Source organism: Staurois parvus, unplaced genomic scaffold (genome assembly GCF_062004578.1).
Source record: "Staurois parvus isolate SC_StPar_1 unplaced genomic scaffold, SC_StPar_1.0 ptg000019l, whole genome shotgun sequence".
In the NCBI taxonomy this organism is placed as follows: Eukaryota; Metazoa; Chordata; class Amphibia; order Anura; family Ranidae; genus Staurois; species Staurois parvus.
Window position 1 is genome coordinate 33,313,139 of NW_028317815.1, and position 14,719 is coordinate 33,327,857.

A 14,719-nucleotide genomic window follows, 5' to 3' on the forward strand; every position below is an offset into this window, starting at 1 on the left:
TACATTATCTAGGATCTTCTTCCCTAATTACCAGTGATACTGGGAATTGATAATGGAAGACAATATAAGGGGGCAACTATTAAAGATCTAGTTCTTAGGATCTAATTAATATTTTTTTTAGCAAATAGATAATTAACTCTCTCAGTACACACTAATTTACACAACACACATATTTCATTTATTTTTAGAGATATTAGAAAGAAGTAAAACATTTTTGTGGCATATGTTGTGGCATATATCAAACATTTTTTGGGACCTCTTGGGATAGGGGCATATATGGGCAAATGTCTTACTGAGAACAACAATACATATACATATCATCATTTCTGTATAGACTATGTGGGAATCAACCCCATTACATATAGGTTAACCATTCTAACCAACACAATCATTCCCTTTTTCCAATAGAACAGGGAACAATGGTCACCCATGACCCAAAGACTTTCCAATACATTGAAAGTTGAAAAAAAATTGTACTTGTTTAGTTAAAAGCACTGGAAGTTGCTTCCTGGGGAAACAGTTTACTACCTAATCCTTGACAGATTATAGCTGGCAATGTTTTACTAGAGCCGGGACTGGGGTCACTGGAGGTTTTCTCTGAATTAAGGAGCCATCTTAAATTATTTTAAGTAATCAAGGAGCTCAAAGGCTATATCTCACTCTATAACATGAACCTGGGCGGAAAGCAGATTATTAAAGTCTCAAACTGAAAGTGTCAGATTATCTGGCTTTTATCATTGGGACAGTGCAATAACATTTTAAAATGCATGAACTTGGTTAAAATTGTGATATTGTCTTTGATGCTTATTGTGTTAAGTAAACTTTTATGAAACCTCTCTCTGCTATGCTATAGAGATCTAATTATTTACATTTAGAATTTGGATAGATTAATGTCATGTAAAGTGCATAAGTACTACAAATGTGTTTATTTTACTATATTAACTGTTATTTTTAAAAATGAAAAAATGCCTCTTATGTTCCTGATTTATATATATTTGGTGTAATTATACAACATGTGAATGTTTGGGGAGATTGGGTTAGAGGGCAAACCCCTGCTGGGTCTTTACTGCTGCTTTTCATCCCAGCAGAAACATTCCTAGGTAGCTGAATTAACTTTTGGGTCCACTTTAACATTAGGTACTCCATATATTTCTATCCCAAATATGAACTGAGGAATGATGCACTAATTCTTTGTTTCTGAGTCACTGCATTTCTCTAGCAGATTCTCAATGAGAACACATGAAGATTTTCCTCCTCAGCAGGGAGCCAGTAAGTTCAGCTCACAGTTCAGCTTTCACAGCTGGATTGGTAAAAGGGAAGTGATTTACTAGCAGTAAAGATATTGTGTGAAATCAAATTCCCCTCCTAGAGTGGAGATCTGTTCCCAAAAAAATCTAACATGTTATTATACCGCTAATATGTGTAAGGATAACATCTTAACACTCATCAAATTTTACATGTAAGTACTTTTTGTTTTTTAAAATGACAATTTTACAGCTTCCATACTTGTTGCCTTTCCTTACAAAACTTATTATAGTGTACATGAGCAGTATTTGCTTGTACTGGGTGTATCTAAACTGTGGTATCCACCTTTGAAAATACAGGAGCTTTATTAAATAAAAAGTGGAATAATTTGAGTATTATTTGGGTTGCTGTGGAAATGGCATGTATCCAGACATTTCTAAATGGATACTGTTTACTATGATAGTACTAGCACTGCAATTGTTGCCATCATAACTGAATGAATTGATAATAAGCAGCTTTCCTTTTGTACAAGTGTAACCTTTTAGTATTGGATGTGGAAAGCTTTGTATAACAAGTTATATATTCAACAATTTTCACAGTTTCATTGTTTGCATTGTTGGCAGAATTGTGGATAAACAAGGCCTAATAACTGAGAGGCTCTGAACCATTCATCTTGATAGTGAGCTGTAATATACAATGCAAGGGATTGCCATAGTAGGACAATACATTATGCAAATAGATTTATATTCATATATTATGCTGTAGATCTTTAGCATTATTGAGGCCTGTAATGTTCAGCTTAGCAACCACATTTGTTTGCATTATGTTGGAGCCTAAAATAAATAAAAATAATGCTAATTTCTGAATAATGTATAATTGTTATGGCAGAAGAAATAGAATTTTCGTGAATGCCTTTGGGGCTGCATGTTAAAAATGTTATCAAAATTCACTCTTATAATTTCATTGGATTCTTATGTGCAGCAAGGCATAATCTCAACCCATATAAAAACTAATGGTCAGTGTATAATATATGACTTATGGTATATTTGAAGTAGTACATTAATTTATGTCCTTTAGCAATAACATTTTCTTACATGGGCCTGTAATGTTTGATTTTATGGAAGGTATTCTCACCTCTCAGCAGTGCCATGTGTCCTTACAGTCCCTAACACTTTGTAATTTTTGCAGGAATAACCTTGGGCACACTATAGCATCATCTCATCCACAAAGATGGTTCTTATTGAGAGATGTGGTCAAATACTAGAAAGCAATTACTTGTTTGTAGGTGTATTTCAATTAGATAGAAATTAAGAACTTTGTTCTGAGTTCCTAGATAGAAATTGAGAACTTTGTTCTGAGTTCTTAAATGATCTATACTATAATGAGCTGCTCAACCTGCCATGGGCCCAGATAGGCAAACATTTTAAAGACTTGGTCATGTGCTATTGTAACCAAAGATAAAAAGTCTTATTGAGCTGAACTTTTGAACTCTACAGCATTGGCTGAAAGAACACATATACTGGCAAATATGGTCATCCTCCATCTAAGTTTTCTATCCTGTAGATGACATGAATATTAGGACACTATTTTTCTCCAAATAACATATAACTTGTATTTTGACTTTTGTTTTTACAAACACAAAGAAATTATTGGGCATTTTAAGCCAATTTAGACCTAATATGTTGAAAGCTAACTATTGGAAGGGGAAATGTGCATTTTGTAGGCTTAGATACTTATTAACAAACATAAGGTCTTTTGGAAAACTGCATATCAGTTGCTATTCTGTTCCTTTATATATTCATAATTGATGCATGGAAGAAAAACACTGTAGCCAACGTAATGACATAAATTAAAATTACACATATAGAACAAAAAGTTGGGATTTGTTAGGTACTCCCTCTTTTTTGTCCACATTTAGGCTTTCACTTAAATGGAATTGACTGTAATCTATATACGGAACAAATATAAAATAAAGTAAGAAAAATACAGGAAAGAAAATAAAAAGGAAAAACAGACGTTAAACAGTGAAGTGTATAGATGTTTTACCACATGATGAGCACCAACAAACACAACACACAAAGAGACAAGTATTAGGAAAATGGTTTAATATTGGAGACAGAAGCAAAAAACTGCATCACACAATAACATACATTACAAAAATAAGTTTGACTGTTTCAACTACACAGTAATGTTCACAATGAGGACAGAAGAGTCAGAAAAAGTTTGATCTAAACAGCAAAAAAGCAAACCCCTATTTTTTAGTTTTAATTATTACTAATACATTTATCCACTTAAAGTGACTGTGTACATCTAGCGCTAATTACCTTAGTGTGTAACTGCACAATACATAATAAAAAGTGAAACTTACCGCTTTCATTTTAGACATATTTGTTAACGTTAGATATAAGCAAATAAAAAAGCAAGCCAAAGTTTTTTAAGTGTTGAAAACAAAACCATTCTTTTTTTTTGCCAGTCAAAAAACAAACATAAAATCAGTCATGGTAGGGCCCTCAAGAGTAAGCCACAACTTTTCCTTTTGTATTTTTAATCTCCAGTATAAAATGTTGCACTGGTACAAAATGCATAAGTACAATCAGTTAGTAGAAATAGGAAAGCCATTTTTTTTGTTGTTTTTTTTGGCTCAAATTCCATCACACAACAGAACCAAAATGCATCAATAAAACATAAACAATACTTAAAAGATCTTACATTTTCCACTAAAATTTCAGTAACTTTGGCTTTTCTCAGACAATACTCAAAAACTATTTGTAATTAGAAACAAAATGAGTTATTATTTAATCTACAAACGACAATTCTCACAGCACAAAAAAGAAACACAAATACATTTCTTTTGTATGATGTAATTCTAAAATGTTATGAAACTACAAGTTTTTTTCTTATTCGTATTTAGCACTTGAGATAATAAAACAGAACAGTTAAAATGACTTCAGTTACATAAGCCAAAAAAACTAGAATCTTGAAGTGAAAGAAAAGTTGAACTTATTAATCCTTTAAGCAACGTGTCTTCAGTGCGTACCTATTAACTGTGTCAGTGCTGGATATGATCTTTTTATACAGCAGGGCATTCAGTATGTCCCTTGAGCTTTCAGTTGTTTCTTTTTAAGTCATTATGCATGAACAACTTCCTGCTTGTTGATAGGACCAGTTCCCTGAATTGTCCAACTGTAAAGGGTGGTAATGTGATGAACAAAAAAAGAGAAATGACAGTCTAAAACATGAAAACAGGTTCTCTTAAAGTATTACTAAATGAGCTTTCTAAAATAATTTCACATATCTAGCAATCAAAGCTCCATAATAATACTTATCAGCATCCAAGCTGGTGTTCAATCATTACATGTATTAATCTATGAGATATTTTGAAATGCAGCCAAATATGAGTTAATCTAAGTAACAAAAATATGTTTTTTTTCTATCATATATCTCTATACATATATTCCAAGAATGACATATAGATATAATTTAGTAATATTCTTTTTTTTCTTATACAAAAATAGCCCTCATGTAAATCTGGTAGGACCCAGGATTATAGTAGTAAACACTTACAAGAACCTATATGAAATCATTGTGACTTTAACACATATCTTGGTACTTAGGGGATTGTACTAGTGTATGTCAGTAGCTGGAAAATAGCATTTGCTGTGGTTTAAAGATCAGGCACTGCATTATTAATCAAATGCTATTATGTTTACTTAAAGAAGAGCAATGGCAGTACAAAGAGGCCACCCTAAATTAACATTAACAATTGGACCAGTAATAATGGGTTTAATCTGAACAATGAAAGAAGTGAATAGATTTTGGTTAAAAAAAAAAAAGTTTTCTTAACGTATAGAGGATGGAGATAATTAGCTACAAATATGGCACTTCATGATACTACATGACTGATTCTGTAAAATGAGCAGTCAATGCTCTTTACATTTCACTTAATCATACCTAAAAAGTGGAAGCTTTGTAAGTTCTACATTAACTTATGGATATAAACCATGGATTCAGTGTGCTTGTGTGTACTTTATATACCCTGATTCTTTAGGACAGTATGCTTAAAAGGAATAGTAGTTCAACCATTCATCACCATAAAGACTTCCACAGACCATGAAGAAAGTACAATTGTGACTCGTGAGGTTTGCTTTCACAGATTCGATGTGCAGAGTGGTTAAAAAAGTGGAACATGGGCACTTACTGTATACAATGTATTACCAAAAAACATCAAAGAGATATAACAAACAATAACAATTTCAAGCAACAAGACCACAGGATAGCAAGTTAACAAATTTTGTAATCTCTCTTTTTTAAATAGAAGGGATTTATACAAAACACATAATAAAATACCCATGTTATCAAATTACTTCGTACACGAAATACACTGAAGCTTTAGGCAGGAAGTACCTTTGGAATTTGGCACTGTATTTTCACTGATTTTTTTTCTTCCAAAGAAAAAAAACAGGTCACATTTTGCTGAACACAAACACATCTAAGTTTCCCCACAATAAAAAATAAGAACATCAATGCTTTACAAGCCAACACAAAACTTATTTTTCTGGAATAGTTTTTGTTTCACATGAAATTATAGCAAACAGACTTTTTTATATCTGAAAATTATTTTAGTTCAAGTAAACCAATTTTTGTTAAACTTATTAAACATAGAACACTGAAGACTCTTAAGACTTAATGAAGCCACAACTAAATTCATAGAAGCACCAACATGACACAGTATACATTTACCTTCTTTTCTGTACATTTAAACAGTATAAAATATAGGTAATTTCATGTGCATTAAACCATGGATTGTCTAACTGTGAGTCAGTTCAGCAAAAGGTGACAGAACTAGGTAGCATTTGCCCCAAAACAGGGTAAATATTTTCTTATACTAATCTACAAAAAAGTGGTTCTATATATATAATTTAATGAGAAAGTGAGCCACCTAAAATGGCCTTATCAAAAAACTTTACACTGCCTGAAAAAATGTAAAAACTATTACAGAGCTCTAGAGACCTAAAATCAGACAGTTTTTCTCAAACTGTTTTGGAAGTTGTCTGCTTCATTTAGAAACCAACATTCTGAATTCCTGGACACATATTGCTTTAGGAAACAGTGACCAGACAGAATGCTAATCCCTGTATAATACTTTCAAGTCTGTTTATGTTATGAAACGAAAAGAAAAACAAAAAAAAAGATTTTTTTTTTTGCCACAGGTTTTTTGTCTTTTTTTCTATAATTTTTCTTATAGTAAATTTCAGTCTTGCGTGAATGCTGCAATGTTTTTCACATTGACTTTTTTATTTTCCAGAATTCTTAGCTAGATGAGATCACATGCAAATTTCAGAAGTCAAACTAAGTCAGTTGGAGGATCAAATATGATGTGAGGTCAGAAAGACATCAGAAACAATGACGGGACGATGAAACTTTTTTTTTTAAATAGACGCCACAGGGACATGCTAGGCAAACGGTGAACTAACAGGCATGAAGATGTTCTAGGGAAAAAAAAAACAAGGAAGAGTATAAAGTTACACAGAATCTATGCAGCAGAAACAAATCACTTTTTTTAGTCCATCAGTGTTGGTCTGCTCAGGAATGCATAAAAATGCAGTTCTGCTCATTCCAGCACTGAAAAGGTTAACCAGTGTAGGAATAAAATGTAATGCAAATCTTTGTAGTTATTAAAATCTATATGCATTCCATAATTCACATTTATTTATAAATATATAGAGCATATATTTTACACAAAGCACAATGAACAGCCCAAAAGAAACCATCCAGTTAGAGTTAGTGCAGATGGATTGCTTTGGGAAAGGAAAGGAAGGGTTACAGAAGGGAAAAGGCGGCCATTTTGAACAAATGCCACACAACAGATAAGTCACAGGACAAATCTTTCACTACGTGATGGAAACAAAAATAACCAAACAAAACATAGAAAAGGAAGAGAGTGATTTGTGCATAATGGGTATTTTAACTTAAAATGAAAGAAAAAAATGTATTTATTTTACTCTAGAGTCTATTTTAAAAGGTATCTATCTAGCATTGAGAACTTCTCTTTAGATATCCAATACGTTAACAATAAATAACTCCCATAATTTCTGAGGCAGTAAAAATTTTTGTATAAAAATAGAAATGTTTCTTTTTTTTTACAAATAAAATTTACAGGCCTGTGGCTTCCTTTATTATTAAATTTATCTCTCAAGAAACATCAAGTATATTCACTCACTTTAGTTATTTTTTAAAACCCTGTAGCTTTAGAAACAGTTCTCTAAGACGTCTTTTTTTAAACACACATCTTTTTCAAACATATTCATAGTATAATTATAATAAATAACAGCATACATAAATAATATTTCATTAATGGAATAAATAAATAAATGAATCAATAAATAAACAAATAAAATGTATCACCATAATAACATAAAGATAGACCGGTTGTTTCTGTCAATTAAAAAAAAAAATCTAAAATCTTCTAAAACAATTTGACGCAGTGGAAGGACTTGTTTTGTTTTTGCCTGTGTGTGTGAGTGTCCCTATATATGTAAACAAATTGAAATAAAAAATATGCGTATATTGGCAATATTTTCATACTAGGCCACCACACTAGCTCCTTAACTGCTGGTGTCACTATTATACAACCAGGTCCTTGAAACGCTAACTTGTGTTCAGTTTTGTTTTTTTCGATGGCACCAGTGGTTGCAGAGTTTAATTGCACATTGTTTTGCTGCTATTGTAAATCTAAAGATGTCTTACAAAAAATATAGGCAAAGGAAAAGTGGAACAGAACATTGTTACACAAATTGCTGGATTCTGGGTAAGAAAATATAGCCAGAGTAAATGGCAAGCGCAGAGGGCCACGGTAGATGGGAATGGAAGCGTTTAATGTAAAAATAATTGTCTCTCTTGGTGAGTGTTGGCAATGTTTTCCTCCTCAGCCCCAAGTGAAGAATAGGCTGGCTCATGGGACTTACCCTAAGAAAGCTAAAATAATAGCAGAAAGCTTCTGGGTTTAAGATCAGTAAGGTTTGCTGTCATTTTTGGAGCGTTTCAGCTGAACTTTCAAGCGTTTCATGCCGATCTGAAAGCCGTTCATAGCCTGAATAGCAGCTTGGGCGGAAACAGGATTGTCATAGCTAACAAAACCTGTGAAGGATAAAACAAAACAAAGTGCATAGAGCTGATATTGGTTAACAATTTACCAACTGAAATTAATAATAACAATACTGTAAAAATTAATCAAATTAAGAATTCATTTAATGATAGACAAGTAAGAATATTTCTAAAAATAAAATACTTTTAAAGTGGCTATAGACAGTTTATTATTTATATTTAACATATGCACATACTGTACATGTCTATTCATTCAAAAGCCTGCCTATCAATAGGGATGTACGAAATATTAACATTTCTCTTTGACACCAGTGTGCTCAATATACTAATTCTGTGATCTGTTTCACTGGTTTTTGGATCTGTGTTTTTTTTCTTAATTTTTTTAATGTAATAAAAAGCATGCATAAAACAAAGGGATCCCAAACATCTGCTAGATGCAGGTGCTCAATTGTTCTGCAAGAGTCCATTGAAATGTTTTGCTAGTTCAGAGGGACAGAGAGTAGCAATGTAAGTTACTGATATCTCCCCCCTAACACACACACACACACACACACACACACACACACACACACACACACACACACACACACACACACACACACACACACTAGTCCATTAGCACCAGACCTTTGGGCTTGCATTTTTTGTTGCTTCCTCATGAAATACCAGGTTGATGCTAGAGGTCATGTAGACTGGTATCCATTTAGTAATGGCCCCACTGGATTATGGCCATCTTGCTATGGGAATATCAACTCATGTGCCTAATGTGTCAGATTGATATTGTTTGGAGAAGAGGGGCTTTTTTAAATGCAAAAGTAGGTTTAAAGGAAAGGAAGAAATCAGCAGATATTTGTTTGTTAATCAACCCAATATGATTTGGATCTAAATCAATGCAGGCCATTTTACTTAAATCTAAGCATGAAAAACAGTGCTCAGTAACTCAATATTATTGTCAAATATTTAAATTATGTGGATTTGAAAATAAATGCATGATTTTCTAAAATCATTTTACATAGTATCAAAAATATGAGTAAGCATACAGATTAGTGCATAGGCCTTTGTATATAATTTGGCAGTTTGAATAGATACAGTCCCATCACTGTCAGTAATAATTAGCACATAGAACATCAAATGAAATAAAATATGATAAAGTTTTACTATGGCTATTGCAGAAATGGTAAATATGAACATATGGAGTCCAGATTTTTTGGTACGATTCTTTAGCCTTTGATCATGAGACAAGAGAGTACTGTCACCATGAAGCATGTGACCAGTGTGACAGCATAAAAGATACACACAAAGCTGCCTAGTAAGTAGCGTGTCTGCCTCTAGCACAAAGAAGGACGATTAGGTATTCTTGAAATGACACTTAGATAGTATGGTAACAGCATTTCCCAGCACAGAAAGTAATTAGTTTCATTTACTCACTACATTCACTTGTCAGCTTCTGTTCATTTTCCTTTGTGAACTATTGTGTCTGTGCATAGTTCATTTTAAACAATACAAAATTAAAAATAAGAGGAATACAATATATTGTCCTGCACCCAGAATGACAAGTAAACTCATTACAGGTAACAAAAAAAACCTGTCTTTAACAGGCTGTGTTTTCTAAATATGCAACCTAATATTAAACCACAGCAGGGGTGTCTATGAGCTCTGTTCAATACATAACGCTTAATAATGCTATATTGATTCAGAGCTTCCAATGAAATATGCTGGCTTCGTGTGCTTTTTTCCCTTTTTGCAACAAATATACTATATGTTGCTGAGTCTTCTAGCAAAATCCTCAAATCTCAACAAAGAGCATCAGAAGAATCCAAAAAAGGTTGTGCCATATTTCACCATGAATCTCATGATTTTTTTTTAATTTCCAACAAAAATGCTAATAGTTGGCATATCTATGATCAGACTCCAGATACAAGAAAGAGCTAACTTCAATCCAGTTATGAATTTACTAAAATATTTTACATGGGGATAGTAAAGGATCTTCATCTAGTTTGATGTTAGTCTCCTTCACAGCAGTACTCACTTTGGAACAGGAAGGGTTAGGACATAATATTTTAATACTTAGCACATTGCTGTCAGTCTAGCATTTGTAAAATGCATACAGAAGGAGAATTTACAGATTACAAAGCTTTTAATGTATGATTCTCCATTTTTTCCTGAATGTTCCCATGCAAATATATTTGATGTGTGAAATATTACACAATCCTGGAACACAGACATGTATAACTCATAAAATGCTTGATTCCTTAAAAATGGACAAATCTGAAAATATTTGGGGAAATCAAAACAGTTTGTGATTCGCTTCATTTGCGAATCGATCTGCTCATCCTTAATTCTTAATCTTTTGAAGCCACAGGATTGCAGTTAAAAAGCAAAAAAAAAACATTCTTAAAAAATACGAAAACCCAACATTTCATATTCTTGACATGTGCCTGCTGTACCATATACTTGTATGAAAAAGTATTCTGTTCTCTTTGTATTGCTTCCTTTGTGTGAAATACCTGATGCTCCCGCCTGTTCTCTGGCAGTCTGCTCTCCTACAATGATCACACTTGTGCTGACACGCTCCCCCCCCCCCCACACCCACACACACAGCCATCCACTGGGAACATCAGTGTGTTGCTATTTCTCCACCCTCACCTCTCTATGCAGCTGAGAACAGGTGGTATGTAATCACCAATAAAAAAAAAGGGGAAAAATAGGTATTTATAATGTTTTTATATGTATACACAAATGTTCTACCTATCATTTCTATTTTAAACTGTATGTGTTGTTTTACAAGGTGAGGGTTTACATATACATTAACCAGAAGCATCAGTTAATGGTGTTTCTGCAGTTTGTATATTCCTTCCAAAAGGCAACATTAGAAAATTGTCAAAGACAGAGTTGGTATAAGACAGTTGTCTCATTTTCCCTTACATGTTTTTTTAGCTGTCTCTATACTACAGAGGCACCAATGTGCCAATTACCCACCATGTAAAAGAGCAGTATGAGCTCTACTGTAAAGGGAAAGAGTATTAACACATAGGGGAGCAAGCTATACTATTGGGTAACTATATGTCTGAAAAATAATTCAGACTCACACTTGAAAGTATTTAAAGAAGTTTTATTTTCAGGTAAGGCAACATAGATTTTTATTTCCTATTTCGAGGTAGACCTGTATTCATGTATGAAAATATCAGAAAGAACATTAGTCATGAATGAAGAGCCAGTCAGATTCTTCTAACTATTTTAAACCTGCACTTGGAACCACAGAAGACAGAAACTAATTGATTGCTTCGGGGAAACAAAATGTTGTTGGTATCAATAAAACTCTGTGCTGTTAACAGTTAAAAAGTGATGGTATTCCATATGGGAAATATAGTGTTCTGTTGATTAAAATGTATATATATAGAGAAATCAGGCTTACTTTCCTCCAGGAATTAAAGATTAAGGAGGTTATTAATGAAGGTTTCTGCTATATTTGATTTAAACCACTACTCTGCTTACTATTTACTGAAGTAGAGTGAAATAATCAAGCTCTACCTCATTCCCTTCTGCTTAAATGGCCAGCATATCAGGCAGGTTGCTAAAGTTACATGCTGAAACTCTTGCATTGAAAAAACATTACTTTTATTAGCTTCAAGCTTACTATAGGATATATATTTGCACCCATATAATTGAGTTCAGTAAGTAAAATATACCTAAAATATGAAGTCTTTTAATGCAAATTGTGATGCATTTCAACAGCTAGCATCTTAATGTCTTTTCACTTACCAAAGCACTTGCTCAGATTGGTCTGTTTGTCAATGAAGACTTTAGCAGAGATAACATTTCCAAATGGCATGAACATCTGGAGAATGTCCTGGTCACCAAACTCTTGTGGTAGATGGTAAATGAAGAGATTTGCACCTTCTGGACCTTCAGATGAAATAACGATAACTTCACTTTAGTATATTTATAAAATAGTAACCCTCACTGTTAATAAACAGAGTTACTTATATCGTTCTGGAATTATTATTTCTTAGTTTGAATGCACAAAATTTTTAAATCTAGTTCATATGGATAATTGCAATCTATTACCCGTGGAGCTGTCAATATTTTCCCTATATTAATTTATTAGAATTAATGGGTGTTTTCCTTCTATTTATTGTCAACAGAAAAAAAACACTGTAGAGGCCTGTGTTTAATATTGACCACTTCAATATCTGACACTTCCACCCCCTTCCTGTCCAGGCCAATTTTCAGCTTTCAGTATGAAAAACAATTGTATATTCATGCAATACTGTACCCAAATGAAATGTTTTTTAAATTTTCCACACAAATAGAGCTGTCTTTTGGTGGTAGTTATTCACCACTGGGTTTTTTATGTTTTGCTAAATAAATGAAAAAAGACCGAAAATTAAAAAAAAGTGTTTTCTTTGTTCCTGTTATAACATTTTGCAAATAAATAGTTTTTCTTCATACATTTAGGTCAAAATATATTCTAATAAATTTATTTGGTGAAAACAACCCAAATCAGTGTTTATTATTTAGTCTGTAGGAAAGTTATAGAGTTCACAAACTTTGGTATTTATCTGAAAATTTATCAATTTGATATACTGATGACCTATCTCATTTCTTGAGGCCCGAAAATGTAAGAGGCATGGTGAGTTTTTTGAAATTGTGATATTTTGTCATAATATTTTGGAAAATAAAGAAATAAAAAAAAAAAAAAATTTTTTTTACGTACTATCACCAACGCAGTACAGTGTCATCATATAACTTGTGAGGTGGTGATTAGGGACACTGGTGACAGTACAAAAAAAGGAGACGGAAGGAAAAGAAAAGAGAGGGGATAGTGAAAGACATGAGCTGAAAAAGAGAAACCTCATAAGAGGTAGGAGAAGTGGACAGAAGGGAAAGGTAAGGCTCCACATGTTCCAATGTGCATCTCCTGCACTGATGTTTAACCACTTCCCGTCCAGTCCATGTACATAAACGGCCGGACGGGAGTGCTGCTGGAGTGGGTGGATGTTTCTAAAAGTCCCCCCACATCCATTGCCTGTGCATGCTCCCTGGGGGACACAGCGGAACACCGATCGCTGTACAGGACCTCTGTGTGAGGTCCTGATTCATGTGATCACTGATTGGCCAATCAGTGATCACATGAATAGTAGTACTTCCTGACATCATTGCTTACTGCTTGTGAAATCTGTGAATGATCACAGAGGTCACATGGTACAAGGCTATTCACAACAATCACAGCTCTCACAGTTTTTCTCAATGGCTGCAAGAATGAGGCCAGAGAGGAGAAATGGTTGTTTTTACAGCCTTTATGGGTGTAAAAGCAATCAGTGTAAAAAAAGAAAAAAAATCTTCCTCACCCCCGACAAGTAGTACAGTGTTACTATGGTGACACTGTACTGCTATGGTGACAGTATGTTAAAAAACATAAATAATAATATAAAAAATAAAATAAAAATTTAAAAACAAATTAGAAAAATTATAATTTTTGGTTATAAACTAATTTGGGTTATCTTTTTTTTTTTACCAAAAAGATAGATGAATACATTGTGCCAAGATTTATGAAGAAAGATTATTTATTTGAAAAATTTTATAAGAAAAACACTTTTTTTTTTATTTTTGGACTTTTCCATTTATATAGCAAAAAAAATAAAAATCCCAGTGGTGAATAAATACCACCAAAATAAAGTTGTATATGTCTAAAAAAAATGCTAAAAAAATTCAGTATTGCATGACCACGCAATTGTCATTCAAAGTGTGATAGCACTGAAAGCAGAAAATTGGCCTGGACTGGAAGGGGGTGAAAGTGTCCAGACTTGAAGTGGTTAAAGAGAAATATTACTATCCACTGGAAGCGAGGCATGGGCATATTGGAGCATTTTTAGTTTCAATCTTTCCCTTTTTTTGTAAGCATTGTTGTCACTCTGCATAGATCTGATGTGCCCCCTGCCAAGTCAGGGCTAGAGTGTTGGATCATCTTGTATTAGCTAATTTGAATTGGGATTTAAGGCATACTGCTACATTTTTCCAACACTCAAAGCTTACCCGAATGATAATAGCTCAGCAAACTATAAGTCATTATTTACATGCTTTCTCAATCTGGGAGTTTGGAGCATAGTTGATAGCCTGACTGGGCTTTACCTATGCTATCTCTATTTCAAAGTCTAGTTCTAATAAACAAGAGAAACTGTGCAGAGGCCTGGAAGATACCTAAAATGTTTGTATCTAAATCTATTTAGTATTGAGGAAACAAAGGCAACACCTATACAAATAAACATTTTGCTGGTAAATTGTCCTTATACTATTATCAGAATCAGAAATCAGCTTAGATTTGAAAAATTCCACATTCAATACCATAACAACATATATTTTATATAGA

The 14,719-nt window shown here is 33.2% G+C and overlaps 1 protein-coding gene across 27 annotated transcripts in view; it reads right to left on the minus strand.

Moving 5' to 3' along the window:
* Window positions 1-3,335: 3,335 nt before the first annotated feature.
* The window catches only part of CELF2 (CUGBP Elav-like family member 2), a 639,281-nt gene continuing 627,897 nt past the window's right edge, over window positions 3,336-14,719 (minus strand). For 24 of the 27 annotated variants that reach the window (XM_089686390.1, XM_089686559.1, XM_089686540.1 and 21 more), the window contains 2 exons: window positions 12,112-12,255; window positions 3,336-8,382 (listed from right to left, as the gene is read on the minus strand). In XM_089686390.1, coding sequence (XP_089542516.1) covers window positions 8,255-8,382; window positions 12,112-12,255 — 272 coding nt within the window. In that variant the 3' untranslated portion in view covers window positions 3,336-8,254. The remainder of the gene's footprint in view (window positions 8,383-12,111; window positions 12,256-14,719) is intronic. The other 3 variants (XM_089686480.1, XM_089686562.1, XM_089686379.1) reach the window with 2 other exon arrangements.